Source organism: Pseudophryne corroboree, chromosome 9, assembly GCF_028390025.1.
Source record: "Pseudophryne corroboree isolate aPseCor3 chromosome 9, aPseCor3.hap2, whole genome shotgun sequence".
In the NCBI taxonomy this organism is placed as follows: Eukaryota; Metazoa; Chordata; class Amphibia; order Anura; family Myobatrachidae; genus Pseudophryne; species Pseudophryne corroboree.
The window spans coordinates 199,507,348-199,527,955 of record NC_086452.1 but is presented as its reverse complement, the minus strand read 5'-3'; the positions used below and the strand labels follow the sequence as shown (position 1 = coordinate 199,527,955).

General features: G+C 46.1%; 1 protein-coding gene across 1 annotated transcript in view; it reads left to right on the top strand.

Moving 5' to 3' along the window:
• DPH5 (diphthamide biosynthesis 5) overlaps window positions 1-20,608 on the top strand; it is a 67,421-nt gene that overhangs the window by 37,782 nt on the left and 9,031 nt on the right. Inside the window, exon 4 of the mRNA XM_063940090.1 lies at window positions 19,988-20,108. Within this exon, the coding sequence (XP_063796160.1) occupies window positions 19,988-20,108 (121 nt within the window). The remainder of the gene's footprint in view (window positions 1-19,987; window positions 20,109-20,608) is intronic.

Genomic DNA, 20,608 nt, shown 5'->3' with positions numbered 1-20,608 from the left:
CTCCAACAAGCGGCGGAGGGAAGGAGACTGCAGACTGACATGCGGACGCTCGTCCGCATGTCAGTCTGCTGTAAATCAGTGGCGCCCCCGCAGCCCCTCGCCCCCAAGCCACCGCGAGGACTGCGGGGGCAGTAGTTACGCCACTGTGTGCAGGCAAATCAATCTTAACTTTCTAGTGCAAAAAGTTATTGAATATCTGTGAGGCTTAGCTTGATGCATGGAATTTTCTGCAAAATTTATGTCCGCAGGTGTAATGGCAAAAAAAGTGCTATTTGTGCGTTTGTGGGCAGCAGATGAACATTCAAAGAATAGACTGGTTTCTTTGCCAATTTCGAAAAAGATCAGCCTTGGAAATCAGGGCATTAGAAGACAGTTTACACAAATTGATCATTTCAAAGGATGTACAGATTGTGCCGTTATCAGAAGAAAGAAAGTGTTTTTTATTCTTGAATATTTCTGGTGGAAAAAATCCATGGGAGGATACAAGACAATCCTGGACCTCAGACAATTGAACAAGTATTTGTGAAGATAAAGACATTTCATATGAGAACCCAAAAATCTATTCTAACAGGTGTAAAGCAGGAGGATTTCTTAGCGTCAATAGATTTAAGAGATGCCTATTTTCACGTTCCAGTATACAAGGGATATCTGAAGTACCTGTATGTGAGAGTCTGCATTCTAGGGAAACATCTTCAATTTTCCTGTCTTCCCTTTAGTCTGGCAACATCCCCATTTACAAAGGTCCTCGTGACTCTCATAGCTCATCTAAGGTGACAAGGGATAGTGATTTAGCCATATGTAGACGACTTGCTAGTATCTGGAGAAACTAAAGAAGTGTTGAAAGATGCTGTAGACAAAACGCTGAAATTTCTCCAGTCTCATGGTTGTATAATAATTTGGGAGAAAAGTCAGTTGAATTCAGTACAGCAAATGCAGTTCTTAGGTGTGGGAGTGGACACTGCAATATGCGATTTCTCTGCCAAATGGCCTTTGCCAAAGCCTCCAAACATAATGCAAATACCAGTGAGATAAAGGACAGCCTTGGCGAGTGCCATTGGAGATCAGGACAGGTTTCGATAGATCCCCATTAATCATCACATGAGCTGAAGGGGTTGAGTAGAGAGCTCGGATACCACCAGACCAGAGCCCAGATGTTCCAGCACACCTAATAAGAAGTCCCAATCTACCCTGTTAAATGCTTTCTCGGTATCTGTTGAGAGAAGTATGGCTGGGGTCTTCTGACAAGATTCCTCATGAATCAAATATAGAACCTTTGTAGAGTTTTCTCTAGCCTGACTGCTAGGGACAAACCCCACTTGGTCTGAGTTACTAAGAGCAGGAAGGAGCAATTTGAAACGGCCATTAACTTGGTGAAAATCTTAAAATCAACATTTAACAAGGAGATGTGTCTATAGCTAGAACGCTGGTGTGGGTCTTTCCCCTCTTTAGTAATAACAGCAATTTCCTTCGTGAAGTTACAGTACAAACAGACCCAGAATGTGACTTTATTCGGGCAATAAATGCAGCTGCACGTTGGGCACGTAATGCTTCAGCTAACAGCTTGCCTGGTCTGGTACCCCAAAGGAATTAGCGGCTGCGCCATTTGCGGGCATCTAATTTGATTTTGGCCGACACGAGTATTCAGTTCCTTTATGGGCATCCATGAGAGATTGAAGCGTTTCAGCGGAAAGGACTTATGTTAGAGTTCTAAGGTCTGTATCCTCTGCAATAAGGCGTCCCTGGAAGCTAGGCGCTGTTTTCTCCTGCAGGATCCACAGGTTATCCACAGGATAAACATTGGGATATGAGGTATCGACAGCGAATTAGCACCAACGATCAAACTTTCGGCCTCCCAGAATGCAAAGTGCCAGTCCCCTATATCCCTGTCTCCTGGCTCAGGCAATTCAGTTTTCTCTGACGTCCTAAGTGGATGCTGGGGACTCCGTCAGGACCATGGGGATAGCGGCTCCGCAGGAGACAGGGCACAAAAGTAAAAGCTTTAGGATCAGGTGGTGTGCACTGGCTCCTCCCCCTATGACCCTCCTCCAAGCCCCAGTTAGATCTTTGTGCCCGGCCGAGAAGGGTGCAATCTAGGTGGCTCTCCTAAAAGAGCTGCTTAGAGTAAAAGTTTTGTTAGGTTTTTTTATTTTCAGTGAGTCCTGCTGGCAACAGGCTCACTGCATCGAGGGACTTAGGGGAGAAGAAGTGAACTCACCTGTGTGCAGGATGGATTGGCTTCTTAGGCTACTGGACACTAGCTCCAGAGGGACGATCACAGGTACAGCCTGGATGGGTCACCGGAGCCGCGCCGCCGACCCCCTTGCAGATGCTGAAGAGAGAAGAGGTCCAGAAATCGGCGGCTGAAGACTTCCCAGTCTTCTTAAGGTAGCGCACAGCACTGCAGCTGTGCGCCATTGCTCTCAGCACACTTCACACCAACGGTCACTGAGGGTGCAGGGCGCTGGGGGGGGCGCCCTGAGCAGCAATGAAAGTACCTATGCTGGCTAAAAATACATCACATATAGCCCCTGGGGCTATATGGATGTATTTAACCCCTGCCAGGTTGTCAGAAAAACGGGAGAAGAAGCCCGCCGAAAAGGGGGCGGGGCCTATTCTCCTCAGCACACAGCGCCATTTTCCCTCACAGAACTGCTGGTGGGAAGGCTCCCAGGCTCTCCCCTGCACTGCACTACAGAAACAGGGTTAAAACAGAGAGGGGGGGCATTTTTGTGGCGATATTATTACATATTAAGATGCTATAAGGGAAAACACTTATATAAGGTTGTCCCTGTAAAATTATAGCGTTTTGGTGTGTGCTGGCAAACTCTCCCTCTGTCTCCCCAAAGGGCTAGTGGGGTCCTGTCCTCTATCAGAGCATTCCCTGTGTGTGTGCTGTGTGTCGGTTCGTGTGTGTCGACATGTATGAGGACGATGTTGGTGAGGAGGCGGAGCAATTGCCTGTAATGGTGATGTCACTCTCTAGGAAGTCGACACCGGAATGGATGGCTTATTTAGGGAATTACGTGATAATGTCAACTAGCTGCAAGGTCGGTTGACGACATGAGACGGCCGGCAAACCAATTAGTACCTGTCCAGGCGTCTCAAACACCGTCAGGGGCTTTAAAACGCCCATTACCTCAGTCGGTCGACACAGACACGGACACTGACTCCAGTGTCGACGGTGAAGAAACAAACGTATTTTCCATTAGGGCCACACGTTACATGTTAAGGGCAATGAAGGAGGTGTTACATATTTCTGATACTACAAGTACCACAAAAAAGGGTATTATGTGGGGTGTGAAAAAACTACCTGTAGTTTTTCCTGAATCAGATAAATTAAATGAAGTGTGTGATGATGCGTGGGTCTCCCCCGATAGAAAATTAAAGGCGCTCACACGCTTATCAAAACAAGTGGCGTTACCGTCTCCAGATACGGCCGCCCTCAAGGAGCCAGCTAATAGGAGGCTGGAAAATATCCTAAAAAGTATATACACACATACTGGTGTTATACTGCGACCAGCGATCGCCTCAGCCTGGATGTGCAGCGCTGGGGTGGCTTGGTCGGATTCCCTGACTGAAAATATTGATACCCTTGACAGGGACAGTATTTTATTGACTATAGAGCATTTAAAGGATGCATTTCTATATATGCGAGATGCACAGAGGGATATTTGCACTCTGGCATCAAGAGTAAGTGCGATGTCCATGTCTGCCAGAAGATGTTTATGGACACGACAGTGGTCAGGTGATGCAGATTCCAAACGGCAGTATTGCCGTATAAAGGGGAGGAGTTATTTGGGGTCGGTCCATCGGACCTGGTGGCCACGGCAACAGCTGGAAAATCCACCTTTTTACCCCAAGTCACATCTCAGCAGAAAAAGACACCGTCTTTTCAGCCTCAGTCCTTTCGTCCCCATAAGGGCAAGCGGGCAAAAGGCCAGTCATATCTGCCCAGGGGTAGAGGAACGGAAGAAGACTGCAGCAGGCAGCCCCTTCCCAGGAACAGAAGCCCTCCACCGCTTCTGCCAAGTCCTCAGCATGACGCTGGGGCCGTACAAGCGGACTCAGGTGCGGTGGGGGGGGTCGTCTCAAGAGTTTCAGCGCGCAGTGGGCTCACTCGCAAGTGGACCCCTGGATCCTACAAGTAGTATCCCAGGGGTACAGATTGGAGATTCGAGACGTCTCCCCCTCGCAGGTTCCTGAAATCTGCTTTACCAACGTCTCCCTCCGACAGGGAGGCAGTATTGGAAACAATTCACAAGCTGTATTCCCAGCAGGTGATAATCAAAGTACCCCTCCTACAACAAGGAAAGGGGTATTATTCCACACTATTTGTGGTACTGAAGCCAGACGGCTCGGTGAGATTTATTCTAAATCTGAAATCTTTGAACACTTACATACAAAGGTTCAAATCAAGATGGAGTCACTCAGAGCAGTGATAGCGAACCAGGAAGAAGGGGACTATATGGTGTCCCTGGACATCAAGGATGCTTACCTCCATGTCCCAAATTGCCCTTCTCACCAAGGGTACCTCAGGTTCGTGGTACAGAACTGTCACTATCAGTTTCAGACGCTGCCGTTTGGATTGTCCACGGCACCCCGGGTCTTTACCAAGGTAATGGCCGAAATGATGATTCTTCTTCAAAGAAAAGGCGTCTTAATTATCCCTTACTTGGACGATCTCCTGATAAGGGCAAGGTCCAGAGAACAGTTGGAGGTCGGAGTAGCACTATCTCAAGTAGTTCTACGACAGCACGGGTGGATTCTAAATATTCCAAAATCGCAGCTGATTCCGACGACACGTCTGCTGTTACTAGGGATGATTCTGGACACAGTCCAGAAAAAGGTGTTTCTCCCAGAGGAGAAAGCCTGGGAGTTATCCGAGCTAGTTAGGAACCTCCTAGAACCAGGCCAAGTGTCAGTGCATCAATGCACAAGAGTCCTGGGAAAAATGGTGGCTTCTTACGAAGCGATTCCATTCGGCAGATTTCACGAAATAATTTTTCAGTGGGATCTGCTGGACGAATGGTCCGGATCGCATCTTCAGATGCATCAGCGGATAATCCTGTCTCCAAGGACAAGGGTGTCTCTTCTGTGGTGGCTGCAGAGTGCTCATCTACTAGAGGGCAGCAGATTCGGCATTCAGGACTGGGTCCTGGTGACCACGGATGCCAGCCTGAGAGGCTGGGGAGCAGTCACACAGGGAAGAAATTTCTAAGGAGTGTGGTCAAGTCTGGAGACTTCTCTCCACATAAATATACTGGAACTAAGGGCAATTTACAATGCTCTGAGCCTAGGAAGACCTCTGCTTCAAAGTCAACCGGTGCTGATCCAGTCGGACAACATCACGGCAGTCGCCCACGTAAACAGACAGGGCGACACAAGAAGCAGGAGGGCAATGGCAGAAGCTGCAAGGATTCTTCGCTGGGCGGAAAATCATGTGATAGCACTGTCAGCAGTGTTCATTCCGGGAGTGGACAACTGGGAAGCAGACTTCCTCAGCAGGCACGACCTCCACCCGGGAGAGTGGGGACTTCACACGGAAGTCTTCCACATGATTGTGAACCATTGGGAAAAACCAAAGGTGGACATGATGGCGTCCCGCCTCAACAAAAAACTGGACAGGTATTGCGCCAGGTCAAGAGACCCTCAGGCAATAGCTGTGGACGTTCTGGTAACACCGTGGGTGTATCAGTCGGTGTATGTGTTCCCTCCTCTGCTTCTCATACCTAAGGTACTGAGAATTATAAGACGTAGAGGAGTAAGAACTATACTCGTGGCTCCGGATTGGCCAAGAAGGACTTGGTACCCGGAACTTCAAGAGATGCTCACAGAGGACTCATGGCCTCTGCCGCTAAGAAGGGACTTGCTTCAGCAAGTACCATGTCTGTTCCAAGACTTACCGCGGCTGCGTTTGACGGCATGGCGGTTGAACGCCGGATCCTAAGGGAAAAAGGCATTCCGGAAGAGGTCACTCCTACCCTGGTCAAAGCCAGGAAGGAGGTGACCGCACAACATTATCACCACATGTGGCGAAAATATGTTGCGTGGTGTGAGGCCAGGAAGGCCCCACGAAGAAATTTCAACTCGGTCGATTCCTGCATTTCCTGCAAACAGGAGTGTCTATGGGCCTCAAATTGGGATCCATAAAGGTTCAAATTTCGGCCCTGTCGATTTTCTTCCAGAAAGAATTGGCTTCAGTTCCTGAAGTCCAGAAGTTTGTCAAGGGAGTACTGCATATACAACCCCCTTTTGTGCCTCCAGTGGCACTGTGGGATCTCAACGTAGTTCTGGGAGTCCTCAAATCACATTGGTTTAAATCGCTCAAATCTGTGGATTTGAAATATCTCACATGGAAAGTGACATGATGTTGGCCCTGGCCTCGGCCAGGCTAGTGTCAGAATTGGCGGCTTTGTCTCACAAAAGCCCATATCTGATTGTCCATTCGGACAGGGCAGAGCTGCGGACTCGTCCCCAGTTTCTCCCTAAGGTGGTGTCAGCGTTTCACCTGAACCAGCTTATTGTGGTACCTGCGGCTACTAGGGACTTGGAGGACTCCAAGTTGCTAGATGTTGTCAGGGCCCTGAAAATATAGGTTTCCAGGACGGCTGGAGTCAGGAAAACTGACTTGCTGTTATCCTGTATGCACCCAACAAACTGGGTGCTCTTGCTTCTAAGCAGACGATTGCTAGTTGGATGTGTAGTACAATTCAGCTTGCACATTCTGTGGCAGGCCTGTCAGCCAAAATATGTAAATGCCCATTCCACAAGGAAGGTGGGCTCATCTTGGGCGGCTGCCCGAGGGGTCTCGGCTTTACAACTTTGCCGAGCTGCTACTTGGTCAGGGGCACACCCTGGCTGAGGAGGACCTGGAGTTCTCTCACTCGGTGCTGCAGAGTCATCCGCACTCTCCCGCCCGTTTGGGAGCTTTGGTATAATCCCCATGGTCCTGACGGAGTCCCCAGCATCCACTTAGGACGTCAGAGAAAATAAGAATTTACTTACCGATAATTCTATTTCTCGTAGTCCGTAGTGGATGCTGGGCGCCCATCCCAAGTGCGGATTGTCTGCAATACTTGTACATAGTTATTGTTACAAAAATCGGGTTATTATTGTTGTGAGCCATCTTTTCAGAGGCTCCGCTGTTATCATGCTGTTAACTGGGTTCAGATCACAGGTTGTACAGTGTGATTGGTGTGGCTGGTATGAGTCTTACCCGGGATTCAAAATCCTTCCTTATTGTGTACGCTCGTCCGGGCACAGTATCCTAACTGAGGCTTGGAGGAGGGTCATAGGGGGAGGAGCCAGTGCACACCACCTGATCCTAAAGCTTTTACTTTTGTGCCCTGTCTCCTGCGGAGCCGCTATCCCCATGGTCCTGACGGAGTCCCCAGCATCCACTACGTACTACGAGAAATAGAATTATCGGTAAGTAAATTCTTCTTTTTTTTTGTTGGTGCGGCAGGAGCGGACCACGATCTTTGGGCTGCTGATTTTTGCAGCCATACGCTTGTTATTTCATTTATTTTTATAGTCTTACATTTTTTGAGCGGGTTTTCTAAAAAGCGTCTTACATGCGCCTTAGAAAGAGTCGCTCCAACTCACCCATGTGTACATTGCTGTTTTGGCGGGCGTCTGTGTCGGATGTACTAGCAAGTCCTGCGGACTTACCAGGCTGTGGCCGGAGCACTGGGAGAAGGTAAGGCATCGGTTCCGTTTAGCGGGGGAGACACAAGACAAAGCCTCATTGTTTTCGGGAGGAGACTACCGAACAGTAGCTGACGTGGCTGCCACCTCGGGTGCACCAGCGCAAGGCCCCAGAGATCATAGGCTCCAGGGATTAGTGTGAGGCTGGGGTTGATGTCAGCAGTGGGGAGTAAGATGCTTCCCTGGTCGCCACTCCCCCCAGTTCATGACCAGTTTCCTCCGAGTTTTCTCTCCATGAACTGATTTCCCGCTTCCGTCTGAGATGCTGTGTATTTAAAAGGACCCAGTCGCAGCATAGACGGCTGTGTGACTCGTTCGTCTGTGTTCACTTGGGCGTCTGTGTTCATTGTAGGTTCACTGGGTGTTGGTGTACACTATTAGCGTCTGGATCCACTCAGCGTTCACTAATGTATTGAACGATCCTGGAAGCGGGGGGAAGTCTCCCTGTATCCCACTCTCCTGAGCCGGCTGATACAGCATTAAGTCTCTACCTACCATTAAGTACGAGTAGTTGGATAAGTGCCTGATGCATATGAGTTCTATATAAGGTAATGCAGTAATATGTTTCTCCTACATGCCTGAAATGTATCTGTAGTTGATTATGTGCTCATATTGCTTATTATACTAATGTATAACCTGTGACTGATTGCTAGTGTGATTGCTGACTTAACTATTTCTGTCAGTTTCTGTGTATTCCGATCCTCAATGCTGGTGCAAAGCAGGGAGGGATTGGATTGTATGTCACTTTAACGAGTTTTAAAGTGGTTTCAGTCACAAATTGTGTAGTTAACAATGTACCGGTGTGTGATTTGTTTATCATGTCTAAGAGAGGCAAGGGTGAAGAGGATACACTCTCCACAGCAGCACCAACACTCATTTCATGTTTGTCTTGCAAAGCTGGGTTAACCTCTCAGGATCTGGTTCAAAATGGATTATGTGCAAACTGTTTTAGCTTTAACCAAAGCCTCGTGAATAACCCAAGGCAGGTACAGGTTCAAGTTGAACCCCCATGTGCTGCTTTTGCACAGACATTATCCAGTATAGCTGAGCAGATAATGCCAGCTCCTATACCAGGGATAGGTTACCCTATTAACCCTTATATGCAACATTCCCCCTGGGGTTTATCACATCCAGTCCAGGAATCTGCAACCTCTCAACAAAAACAGTCTGAAAGGCCGCTGGAAAGTATATCACATAGACATGAAACAACATCTTCATAGTCTACACATGTTTCAGATGCGGACTCGTCGGAGGATGAGGACTCCTCACACTCCGGGTATGCATACAGAGACAAGGATGAAGGTCTCAGCTCAGTGGACATACCTGAGCTAATTAGCGCTATGAAAGCCATTCTGTCCTTAGAGGAAGCACCAGAGCCTTTGTTAAAATCAAAGGCACCTGTGTTTAAACATTCCAAAACAGTCAGGACTGGATTTCCTGGGTCAGAACAGCTGAAGTTTAGAATTCCAAAGAAATGGAATTCCCATTATCCTCTTCCAGCTGGGGACTGTTTAAAAGGGGAGGTGGCTCCCAAAGTAGATACGCATGTCATTCAATTGGTGCGAAAATCTACATTACCTCTGCCTTCAACATCATTAAATGATGTCACGGATAGGGAAATAGATGGTTTTTTAAAAAACATTTGCTCCTTCTCTGGGGCAATCGTAAGATCAGCCATGGCTTCAGCCTGGAATGGCAAAAGCAGTGGCAGCTTTGGCTGATACATTGGAGGATGATCTTTCATTGGCATATAGAGAGCAAAAATCCCATATTGTACATATTAAACCAGCGGCTATTTTTATGGAAGAAGTAGCCTTGGATATGGGTACAAATGCCTCTCAAGCCTCAGCAGTAGCAGCTCGCAGAGCTGTGTGGCTACATACATGGAAAGCTGACTCAGAATTTAAGAAGGTTCTGGAGTCTTTGCCTTTTACTGGAGATATTCTTTTTGGTAAAGAATTAAACAGTATTTTGGAGTCAGAAGCAGACTCCAAGAAAGTGAAGTTTCCTTCCACACCCAAATCCAAGCCTAGATTTCCAGCTTTTCGGCCCTTTCGGATTCAAGGAAAAACAAAAGGAAAGGGTTATGGCAAACAGTCTCAATCTGACAAGTCTGGTAAGAGTAAAAAGCATTGGGCTACCAGAGGTCCGGCTTCCAAGCCAGAAGATAAGCCATCAGCCTGATGGTGCAGGCCTCCACCTGGGGGATTCCAGGGTGGGAGGCCGACTTCTTAATTTTCCACAGATCTGGCAGCAGTCCACCTCAGATGCCTGGGTGCAAGAAGCGGTATCTCACGGTTATGCGTTTGCCTTCAAGAAACGTCCTTCTCAAAGTTTTTTGGGACCAGCCTGTCTTCAGTGGAAACGAAGGCCAGGGCTTTGCAAGAGGCAGTTCAGAAGTTGCTTCAGTCAGGAGTGATAATTCCAGTTCCTCCTGCGCAACAAGTACAAGGTTTTTATTCCAACCTGTTTCTGGTTTAGAAGCCAAATGGGTCGTTCCGGCCCATGCTCAATCTCAAAGTGCTGAACAAGTACATTTGGGAGCCTTGGTGTCATATGGAGACTTTACTTTCCATTATTTTGGCCATGGAGCTGGAGGATTTCATGGTATCACTGGATATCCAGGATGCTTACCAACATGTTCCTATAGCACTGTCCCATCAGTGCTATCTCAGGTTTGCTATCCTCTAGCAACACTTTCAGTTTCAGGCCCTACCATTTGGACTTGCCACAGCTCCCAGAGTGTTCACCAAAATTATGGTGGTTATGGCGGCTTATCTCCATCGGCAGGGGATAAGAATTTTCCCATACCTTGATGATTTATTAATCCTGGCACAATCTCAGGAATTGCTTCAGTGTCATCTGCAACAGACAATAGTTTGTTTGCAGAGACACGGTTGGCTCATAAATTGGGCCAAGTCGTCCCTGGTTCCGGATGACTCACTTGGGGGCTGTGTTGGATTCGGGTCTTCAGAGAGTAATTTTACCTCCTGAACAAAATATCCAAAATTCAGTCAAGGATCCAGGAGCTGTTACACAGTCAAAGGGTATCCATTCACGCAGCAATGCGTGTGATGGGATTGATGGTGTCGACATTCGACACGGTGGAGTATGCTCAGTTCCACTCGAGGCCTCTGCAATGTCTGATCCTTTCCAAATGGAATGGGCTACATCAGACAATAAAAACTCAGAGTATGGTCTTTCCTCTGGAAGTAAGAAGGTCATTAGCCCGGTGGCTACAGACATCCCAGCTAGACAAAGGGAGACACATTTGGATATCAGATTGGGAAGTTCTGACAACGGACGCCAGTCTTCAGGGCTGGGGAGCAGTGTCAGGAAGAAGTTGCTTCCAAGGGCAGTGGACCAAGGAAGAAAGTTGCCTGCCAATAAATATATTGGATCTTCAGGCCATATATATGGTACTCATTCAGGCAAAGGACATTCTTCAGGGGAAACCAGTTCAAATTTGCTCAGACAATGCAATGGCAGTTGCGTACTTCAATCATCAAGGAGGAACTCGCAGCCAAAAAGCAATGAAGTAGGTAAGCCGCACGTTAATGTGGGCAGAACTTCATCATCCAGCCTTGTCCACAGTGTTCATTTTGGGAGTCCTAAACTGGGAAGCGGATTTTCTCAGTCGACACGCCATTCATGCAAACAACTGGGCTTTACACCCCAAAGTCTTCCAGACTTTGGTAGACAAGTGGGGGTTACCGGAGATAGATCTCATGGTGTCCCGACAAAACAACAAAGTTCCCGCATACGGGTAAAGAACAAAGGATCCCAGAGCGTCCTTTGTGAATGCCCAGTCAGTGAAATGGGACTTTCGTCTGGCCTATGTGTTTCCACCGATCACCCTGTTGCCCAGGGTGATGCGAAAAGTAAAACAAGGGAAGTGTGCCGTAATACTAATAGCCTCAGCGTAGCCAAGAAGACATTGGTACACAGATCTGCAGAGGCTGTCGATGGATGCTCCATTCCTATTCCCTCAACGTCCAGATCTAATGTCTCGGGATCCTTGCTATTACAAGCACCTGGATCGACTGTCTTTGACGGCGTGGCTCTTGAGACTTCCATCCTGAGAGCAAGAGGATTCTCACAACAGGTAATCGAAACAATGCTCAGAGCAAGGAAACCATTCTCAGCTCGCATTTATCACTGAATATGGCAAGCCTATATTCAGTAGTGCAATGACCGGAAATTTGACCCTAGGTCTTTCAGAGTTTCCAGAGTCCTAGCATTCCTTCAGGCAGGAATAGACAAAGGTCTATGGGTGGCTTCCTTGAGAGTACAGGTGTTAGCATTGACTGTATGGTTCCAAAAGAAAATTGCTAACTTACAGGATGTTCGCACTTTCTTCCAGGGAATGCTTAACATCCAACCTCCATTTGTTCCTCCTGAAGTGCCTTGGGATTTAGGTTTAGTCCTAAAGGCACTTCAAGTTGCTCCATTTGAACCACTAAAGCAAGTGGATCTTAAATGGCTGACAGCTAAAGTTCTCTTTCTACTGACTGTTGCTTCAGCTAGAAGAGTTTCAGATTTAGGCACATTAATATGTCGTCCTCCTTTTCTGATTTTATATCAAATAAAGCGGTTCTCAAAACCAAATATGGTTATCTTCCTAAGGTGGTATCTAAATTCCACCTTAACGAAGAAATTGTATTCCCGGCCTACCAAGGGCCTGACCTTTCTTCGGAAGATGCATCATTGGACGTAGTCCGTGCCTTAAGGATCTAAGTGGATCATACCAGTGCCATCAGAAAGACACACTCTCTTCGTTCTCTACGGATTTCACAAGAGAGGATGGCCTGCTGACAAGCAGACACTGGCGAGGTGGCTTCGAATGACTATTTCAGAAGCATATTCTCAAGCTGATTTCCCTATTCCAGCTAATGTCTCTGCTCACTCTACTCATAAGGTAGGTCCGTCATGGGTAGCACAACGTGGTGCTTCAGCTGAACAGATATGTAAGGCAGCCACATGGTCTTCCATTAACACATTCATTAGACATCATGCTAAGGATACCTTTGCCTCTCAGGACGCAGATTTTGGGCGAAGGATTCTCCTGTCCAATCAGGAGCGTCCCCACCACTAAATTTGCTTTGGGACATCCCAATGTTTATCCTGTGGATAACCTCTGGACCCTGCAGGAGAAATATATAGTTATGGTAGACTTACCATCGCTAACTCTATTTCTCCTAAGTCCACAGGGATCCCACCCTGATTTGAGGATTCTTTCACCTATTAACCTCTTCCTTCTTATACGGAAGGGTGTGCATGTGTGTGTTCTTCTCACCTGATTAGGGCTCTCTATGATGCTCCTGCCTTGAGCTTTTGAAAACAACTGAATTGCCTAAGCCAGGAGGCGGGGATATAGGGGACTGGCAGTTGCATTCTGGGAGGCCGAAAGCTTTGATCGTTGGTGCCAATCCGCTGTCGCTACCTCATATCCCAATGTTTATCCTGTGGATACTGTGGACTTAGGAGAAATAGAGTTGTCGACGGTAAGTCTACCATAACTACATATTTTTCCAATAAGTCCCTAGCTGTAGGTGATTTCCTCGTATTACACACTAATTTGTTTCCCAGGCTGTGACTTTAGCTGTGTCAGGGAGATCATTTATTTTAATATATTCACAAGTCGCCTCCTTACTTTGTTGTCTATAGTCTTGGAGAATCAGCTAATTTAACCGCCAGATATAAGATTTGGCGTTAGAGGCCGGTAAAGCAACATGTGGGCATGGTCTGTCCAGGAAATATGGCATATTGTTGAGGCTATGGCCAGCTGAAGGAACCTATGGGAAATAAATAGATAATCAAGTCTATTATAGACCTTATTGGGGGGTGGAAGCAAAAGGCGTAGTCCCTTGTGGAGGGGTATTGAATATGCCAAACATCATCCAATTGGTGGTCATATAAAAACTTCTTAACCTTGCAATGCAGTTTGTCCGAATATATGGGCGGTGGGTTAGAGTAGTCAAAAAAGAGTTCTAACGACCAATTTAAATCACCCCCAAAGATCAATATACCTTCAGCGTGTGTCTGAGCAAGATTAAGCACCATGTCAAAGAAAGCTGCTTGGGCTGTGTTTGGAGCATATATATTGACAAAGGTGAATGCCTGGCCAGATATGTAGCAGTTTATCAAGAGAGCCCATCCTGGAATCAATTGGTGACAAACAGCAACATTAATAGCGCTATGTCTAGCAAACTGAATTGCTACCCCTAGTGTTTTGCCGGCAGGGTTGTTAGAAAATTATCCACAAGGGAAGTTTCTATTCCTGAGAAACAGAGCAGCGCCTTCTTTGAAATGCGTTTCCTGTAAAAAGCATACGTCAGCTCTTCCGCTTTCAATTCCCGCATGTGATCGTCTCTCAGAAATATTGAAGCCCTTCACATTAACAGAGACCGTATTCCAAGTGGCCATCAGGTATGGATAAATTGTTCATGAGGCATAGCATACTAAAGCAGTAACTCCTAACTTTCACAAGGAGGACAAATAAAGAGAAGAGGTTAGTGTGGCAAGTAAAACCCCCCACCATCTACCACCCAAACCCTGGCATGAGAGGCACAAGAAGAGGTAAGAAAAAGAGGGAGGAGGGCATTAAATTAGTTTTTAACCACAATTTCCTACATTTTCTCTTCACATCTGTGTCTTCTATGTTTTTCATATTAAAATCCCATTTAGAAATGTTATAATGAAAGCTACGTTTTAATTCCATCCAGTATATCACTTCTGTACATGTTTCTTTACTGTGAAAAATTGTTATTGTTTGTTATAGCGCCCCAGTTAGATGCCATTGTGATACTTGTCCGCACCCTAAACTACTGTATATAGAGGAGCCAGCTCCTCCGGATACTATCAGCTGGAGCAGTAAGCAGTGCCATGCAAACTGTTCTGATTGCTTCATCAGCCACTTTGATGTCAGCTTCTGTAGTTTACTAGTGAAGAAAGAATCCGCAGAAGGTAATGGGAGCGCTGATTGCTTTATCTTGTGCCTCAGAGTGTCCTCACATAATATAATCATTTTGCTGTTTAAACCTTCTGGTGGCTATGTCATGTTGGATATTTTGCTAATTGTTCCATAAATGCTTACATACAATAACAGAATACTATTATTATTACATCTTTATTACTATACGGCCAATATAGCATTATACTGTTAGGAGAAACTTTTGAAACTAAAATGATTAACAAACATTGAAGCCAAGGGTTTGATGACATGCAGGAGCTAAACATGTAAAGCAATCTCTTTATCCTGTGTATGTCCAATTTACTTTGCCAACCTACTATTCTGCAAATACAAGGGGGGGAACAGATTAAGCAGGTATTACAGTATAAATTTATGGCGAGTACCAGATGTACCTTTTCAGAGCGTCGTGCTTATGTGATCAGCTCACTGGTAATGCTAAACGGTCATAGCACATCTGACCAGAGAGGTGTAAAAGAGCCCTAAAGGTGCATACACACTTGCCGAGAAAATGAACGCTGTTGCTCATTTTCACCCTTCCTGAGCGATGTTGTTCACTTTCCCGGCAAGCGTGTATGAGCGATGCGCAGCCCTGCGGTTCGTTGATGACCCTGGCTGTCGGCCGTGCATGCAGCTCAAATTGGACTGTCGTCCAAGAGCTGCCTGCATGGCCCGGCCGCTGCGTTGTCATCATATTGCTCAGTGTGTACGCCTGCCGCCAACCGCCCCGGCTCAGGAGGGGAAACAGAGCACAACGCCTAGTGTGTACCCACCTGTAGACTTTTTTTTTTTTTCTCTTATTTTAAATATTTTCTTGATTGCTTTTTCAACCGATTATCAATAAGCTGATGCATTCCATTCTCATTCTGCACTATATAAAATAGTGCACACATCCTTCATGTGGAGATAAATCATCCTTATTCTAGCTGAGTCTCCACCACTTGTTGTAAGAATGACGAGAAACAGCATTGACAGATTAAAACCATCTAAGTTCACAAGCCCTTCATATTGAAAAACCAATTGGATCTATTTGAAATCAAAGTAAATAAAAAACGTAAGTAAGGAAAAAGGAGTACGGGAATTAGAGAAAATAAAAGTGCTGTCTCTGAAAGGTGGACAGTCAGAACGCATACAACTTAGAGGTCTCAAAATATCTAATGTCTGCAGGGCCATACAGTATGAATGCAACTGTGCTACAAACATTAACATGGTTAGCGCTATAAGGCGATCCTCACTGCTTCTCATTTATCAGAAGTTATTCTTATTCCATTTGCTAAGTACATCCATATGACAATTGTCATAGATATTACCAATAACTCATCTCGTAAATTACTGGGGTACAATCCAATTTCCCCTTTCTCTAACGTCCTAGTGGATGCTGGGAACTCCGTAAGGACCATGGGGAATAGCGGGCTCCAAAGGAGGCTGGGCACTCTAGAAAGATCTTAGACTACCTGGTGTGCACTGGCTCCTCCCACTATGACCCTCCTCCAAGCATCAGTTAGATTTCGTGCCCGGCCGAGGTTGGATGCACACTAGGGGCTCTCCTGAGCTCTTAGAAAGTTATAGTCTTAGAATTAGTTTTTTTCAGTGAGACCTGCTGGCAACAGGCTCACTGCAGCGAGGGACTAAGGGGAGAAGAAGCGAACTCGCCTGCTTGCAGCCGGATTGGGCTTCTTAGGCTACTGGACACCATTAGCTCCAGAGGGATCGACCGCAGGCCCAGCCTTGATGTTCGGTCCCGGAGCCGCGCCGCCGTCCCCCTTACAGAGCCAGAAGCAGGAAGATGGTCCGGAAAATCGGCGGCATGAAGACGTCCTGTCTTCACCAAGGTAGCGCACAGCACTGCAGCTGTGCGCCATTGCTCCTCATACACACTTCACACTCCGGTCACTGAGGGTGCAGAGCGCTGGGGGGGGGGGCGCTCTGAGGCAGCAATAAAAACACCTTGGCTGGCTAAAATACCTCAATATATAGCCCCTGGGGTCACTATTCAACCATAGACAGGGAGACCAGTTGCTATGGAAGATGCATACCAACTACGAGCCCTTGGAGCAACCCCCATGACATATTTGTTTGGCTGGGTTCTATCACACATACTCTTTGACCTTTATATCCAGTAGCCTGCATGTGTTAATTGCTAGCTAAACCGAAGTCTGTTATCCCCCCCACTATAATGTATTCTGTTTTAACAAGCTGTTTGTTTATTTATTTATTTATTCATTAATTCATCCATTCATCCTTTCTCTGGGTTATCATAAACCTAAGACCAGATACATAGGGCAAAAGATTTTAATTACACAAAGATAACTTAAAAATCATATATACAGAACATATACATTTTTACATTACAGTGAAATTGGTATGATATTATAAAACATTACTAAGCCATTCTCAGAAGAGAGTTTGTACTCTAAGGGGGACATTTACTAAGCAGTGATAATAGCTGAGAAGTGAGCCAGTGGAGAGGTTGTCCATGGCAACCAATCAGCACTGAAGTAACATCTATAATTTGCATACTATAATATTATACAGAGCTGCTGATTGGTTGATGGGGCCACTTCTCCACCGGCTCACTTCTCCGGTCTTATCACTGCTTAGTAATTGTCCCCCTAAATCCCAGTAATATGATATCCCGGGTGTAGTATGGTATGCCGGCGGCCGGGCTCCCAGCATACCGGCTCCGGCATACCGACAGCGTGGCGAGCGCAGATGAGCCCGCAAGCACGCTGCGGGCACGGTGGCGCGCTACGCATGCCACGCTATTTTTTTTCTCCCTCCAGGGGGGTCGTGGACCCCCAAGATGGAGAAAAAGTGTAGGTATGCCAGCTGTCGGGATTCCGGCGCCGGTATACTGTGCACTGGGATCCCGACAGCCGGCAAACTGAAGACCACCCTGATATCCCATTCAGCTACTGAGTCCTATATTCAGTGGCGCCACTAGGGATGGTGTCACCCAGTGTAGACTGCGCGAGCAAAAAGGGGCATGGCCTCATGTCCACAATGCCATGCTTCCTGGTGAATGGCAGTTTGAGGAATGAATGTGTGTCACATCCCCATTCTCGTCACACTTGGGGTTTGCCTAGCGCCCCTGGGTAGCCCACAGCATGCACATGTCATCTATCACTGCATTCACTGCTGCTCAGGACTTTATAAAAGGGGGTGACAACACAGTAGCAGAGCGAGCTGCCCGACAGCGGATACGGCCGACGGGCGACACAGCGGTGGGGGGGCAGTGACGGGGGGAGTGAAGTTTCTTCACTCCCTCCGTCACCCGGCTGCATTGAAGTGCAGACCAATATGGACGAGATCGTCCATATTGGCCTGCATGTACAGCCGACGGGGGACCAGCGATGAACGAGCGCGGGGCCGCGCATCGTTCATCGCTGGAGCCTCCACACTGCACGATATGAACGTTATCTCGTTCATTAATGAACGAGATCGTTCATATCGTGCAGTCGTGTCGGCCAGTGTGTAGGGCCCTTTAGACTTTCTCCTGTATTTCTCCAGTTTCCAGGGATATGGAAGACATTGGAAACCATCTGTGTCAAACAGACGGAGAACTACACCTGCATAAATAAGACTTTAGAACAGTTTAGCACGCTCTCCTTGCACACACTTGGAATAATTGAATACCCCTCACATTGCCGGAAGCCGGTCCATACTCTTGCCTCTGCATGGACTGGGGTGTGCCTTTAGCAGAGGGCATTGAGCACTGGACGCACTTTCCTGCTTTGGTGGTCAATCACATGTGCCTTACTTGTTCTTCCATTTCTCTCCTTAATCCTCCCTAATATTCTCTGATCTCTCACTCATAAGATATTGTTCCTCTTCACTCTGTCCCCTATATTTCTCTTGCATCTTCATCTCATGTGCCAAGCACAGGAAGCAGCTGTCTGTATGTTTGTCTGGCTGTTATTATTAGTACACAGCATTGTATGTGGAGGGGTCATGGTACAATGTAAGTGGTGAGGGGGAACACTTGATTTATATGTATGTGTTTAGTAGAGGTATAAGAATTGTATCTGCTGGTGGTAAAAGTGAGTGGTTGGTGTAAGGTATAGAAAAGGAAGAAAAATAGGTTTCTCTGAAGAAGTTAATGTTCATATATTTACAGGCTTTGAAGATTGATGACAGGGCAGGTAAGAGAGTTCAATAAACAAAAATCTTGTACTATTTGTAATAGCTAAACAATCATTGGTTGCTTCTTTCCCCATAATAATGTTTTTACACTGGGTTTACTGAGGCTTTAAGGTTTCATACAGTCCTAAATGTACGCATGTTAAGAGTGATATACTCTAGTTTTGCCTACACTGAAATGATATAAGCTGTCACACTAGGGTCAAGATGACCATATGTCCAGCACAGAGGTCAGCTTAGTGACGCCCGCAGCTTCTGTTGATTTTCTTGGTAGACAAAGCTGTCAATGACTTCTCTGTTTCATTTTTTTAGAATGATTGATAGTAGTCTTTACAGTCAAGAATCACTTTTCTTGAGTGTAATTTGCTTGCTAAGCTGTAAAATTGAGAGCTGCTCCTGTTCCTTTCATTATCCCAGTCGTCACCATTAAATGGCCACTGTAAGAGTCCGCTAACACACCGTATGTGCTGATGGTCCTAGTTTACCTTATTCAGGCCTCCATTTAGAATGACAACAATCCTATGACAGTTGTCAGGTTATTGGCGTCCTAGAGATTACAAAGAGGGAAGACTTAAAATCTGTCATATTTACAAAGCCATCAATGTTCGGTGGCTTTGACCAATGGATTTCAAAGTGCAGTAGTAATTAATGCTAGACCACACTGATTTTGCAGTAATTACTGGTGCAGTTTGAAATCCATCAGCCAAATCTGTCAATCATCAGCGGTTTCAGAAACCTGACATAGTACATCTACCCAATAGTCTCTCTCTTGCGCATAGATTTAATTTATATTATATGTAAAATCTGCACTTGTATAGTATTACTGTAGTTCTGGGGTGTCACTCCAAGTGGAATCACTGGGCCCATGAAAGGTTATTAAAAAATAATGTTTATTGGTGAAAAAAATAAAAATAATCATCAATGTGTCAATCTCGGAGTCTGAGGCTGGTGGAGTATGCAAAATGCGTAATCAAGCACTGCCTATCTGTGTAATGGCATGACAGCACAGTTGCCATACGCACATGCCTTGCTCCAACCGCTGTTACCAAGTTGCCCCCACCTAGCTGTGGAACAGTTGCCTGTCATGTACGTTACTGAAGACTATGCTGTGAAGCGTAAATGTATAGCAATAATTCCAAGTGGTTTCTGACTTTATACTTTATATTGCAGCTGTATAACTTTGGGGAGACTGTTTCCATTGTCTTCTGGACGAACTCGTGGAAGCCGGAGAGTTTTTATGACAAGATCAGAAGGAACAGACTAAGTGGGATGCACACTCTTTGCCTATTAGGTGATCAATATATATATATATATATATATATATATATATATATATATATAGTACAGCATCATTTTATCTGGCTGTGTTTGTTTGATTGTTGCACTTGATAGGAGTAAGGTTGGACACAACTCAGGTAGCTGGTAACCAATTCAGCTAAACAGATAGTGCTACAAAATTATAAAATAACATACTTTCCGCATCTCTGAATGTCAGGGGAACTCCCTGAAATAATGGTGATCTCCCAGATTCCCTGAAGAGTCTAGCAATCTCCTAGAAGCCGTACTGCCTTAATGCACTGACTGCCTCATTAGTTCCCTCCCACCAGATACTGGGGAGAGGTAAAAAGGAGGGGGTGTGCTACAAGAAAATGGCTCTCCAGCACACTCATGGCTACAAGAGTACCATTGTGCACAATGGTGTGTGTTGCAAGGCGCTACGGAACCCTTCTGGCACCTTCCATAGAAATGATAATAACATGATGGAAGAGAAAACGTTAGAGGGAAGAATTT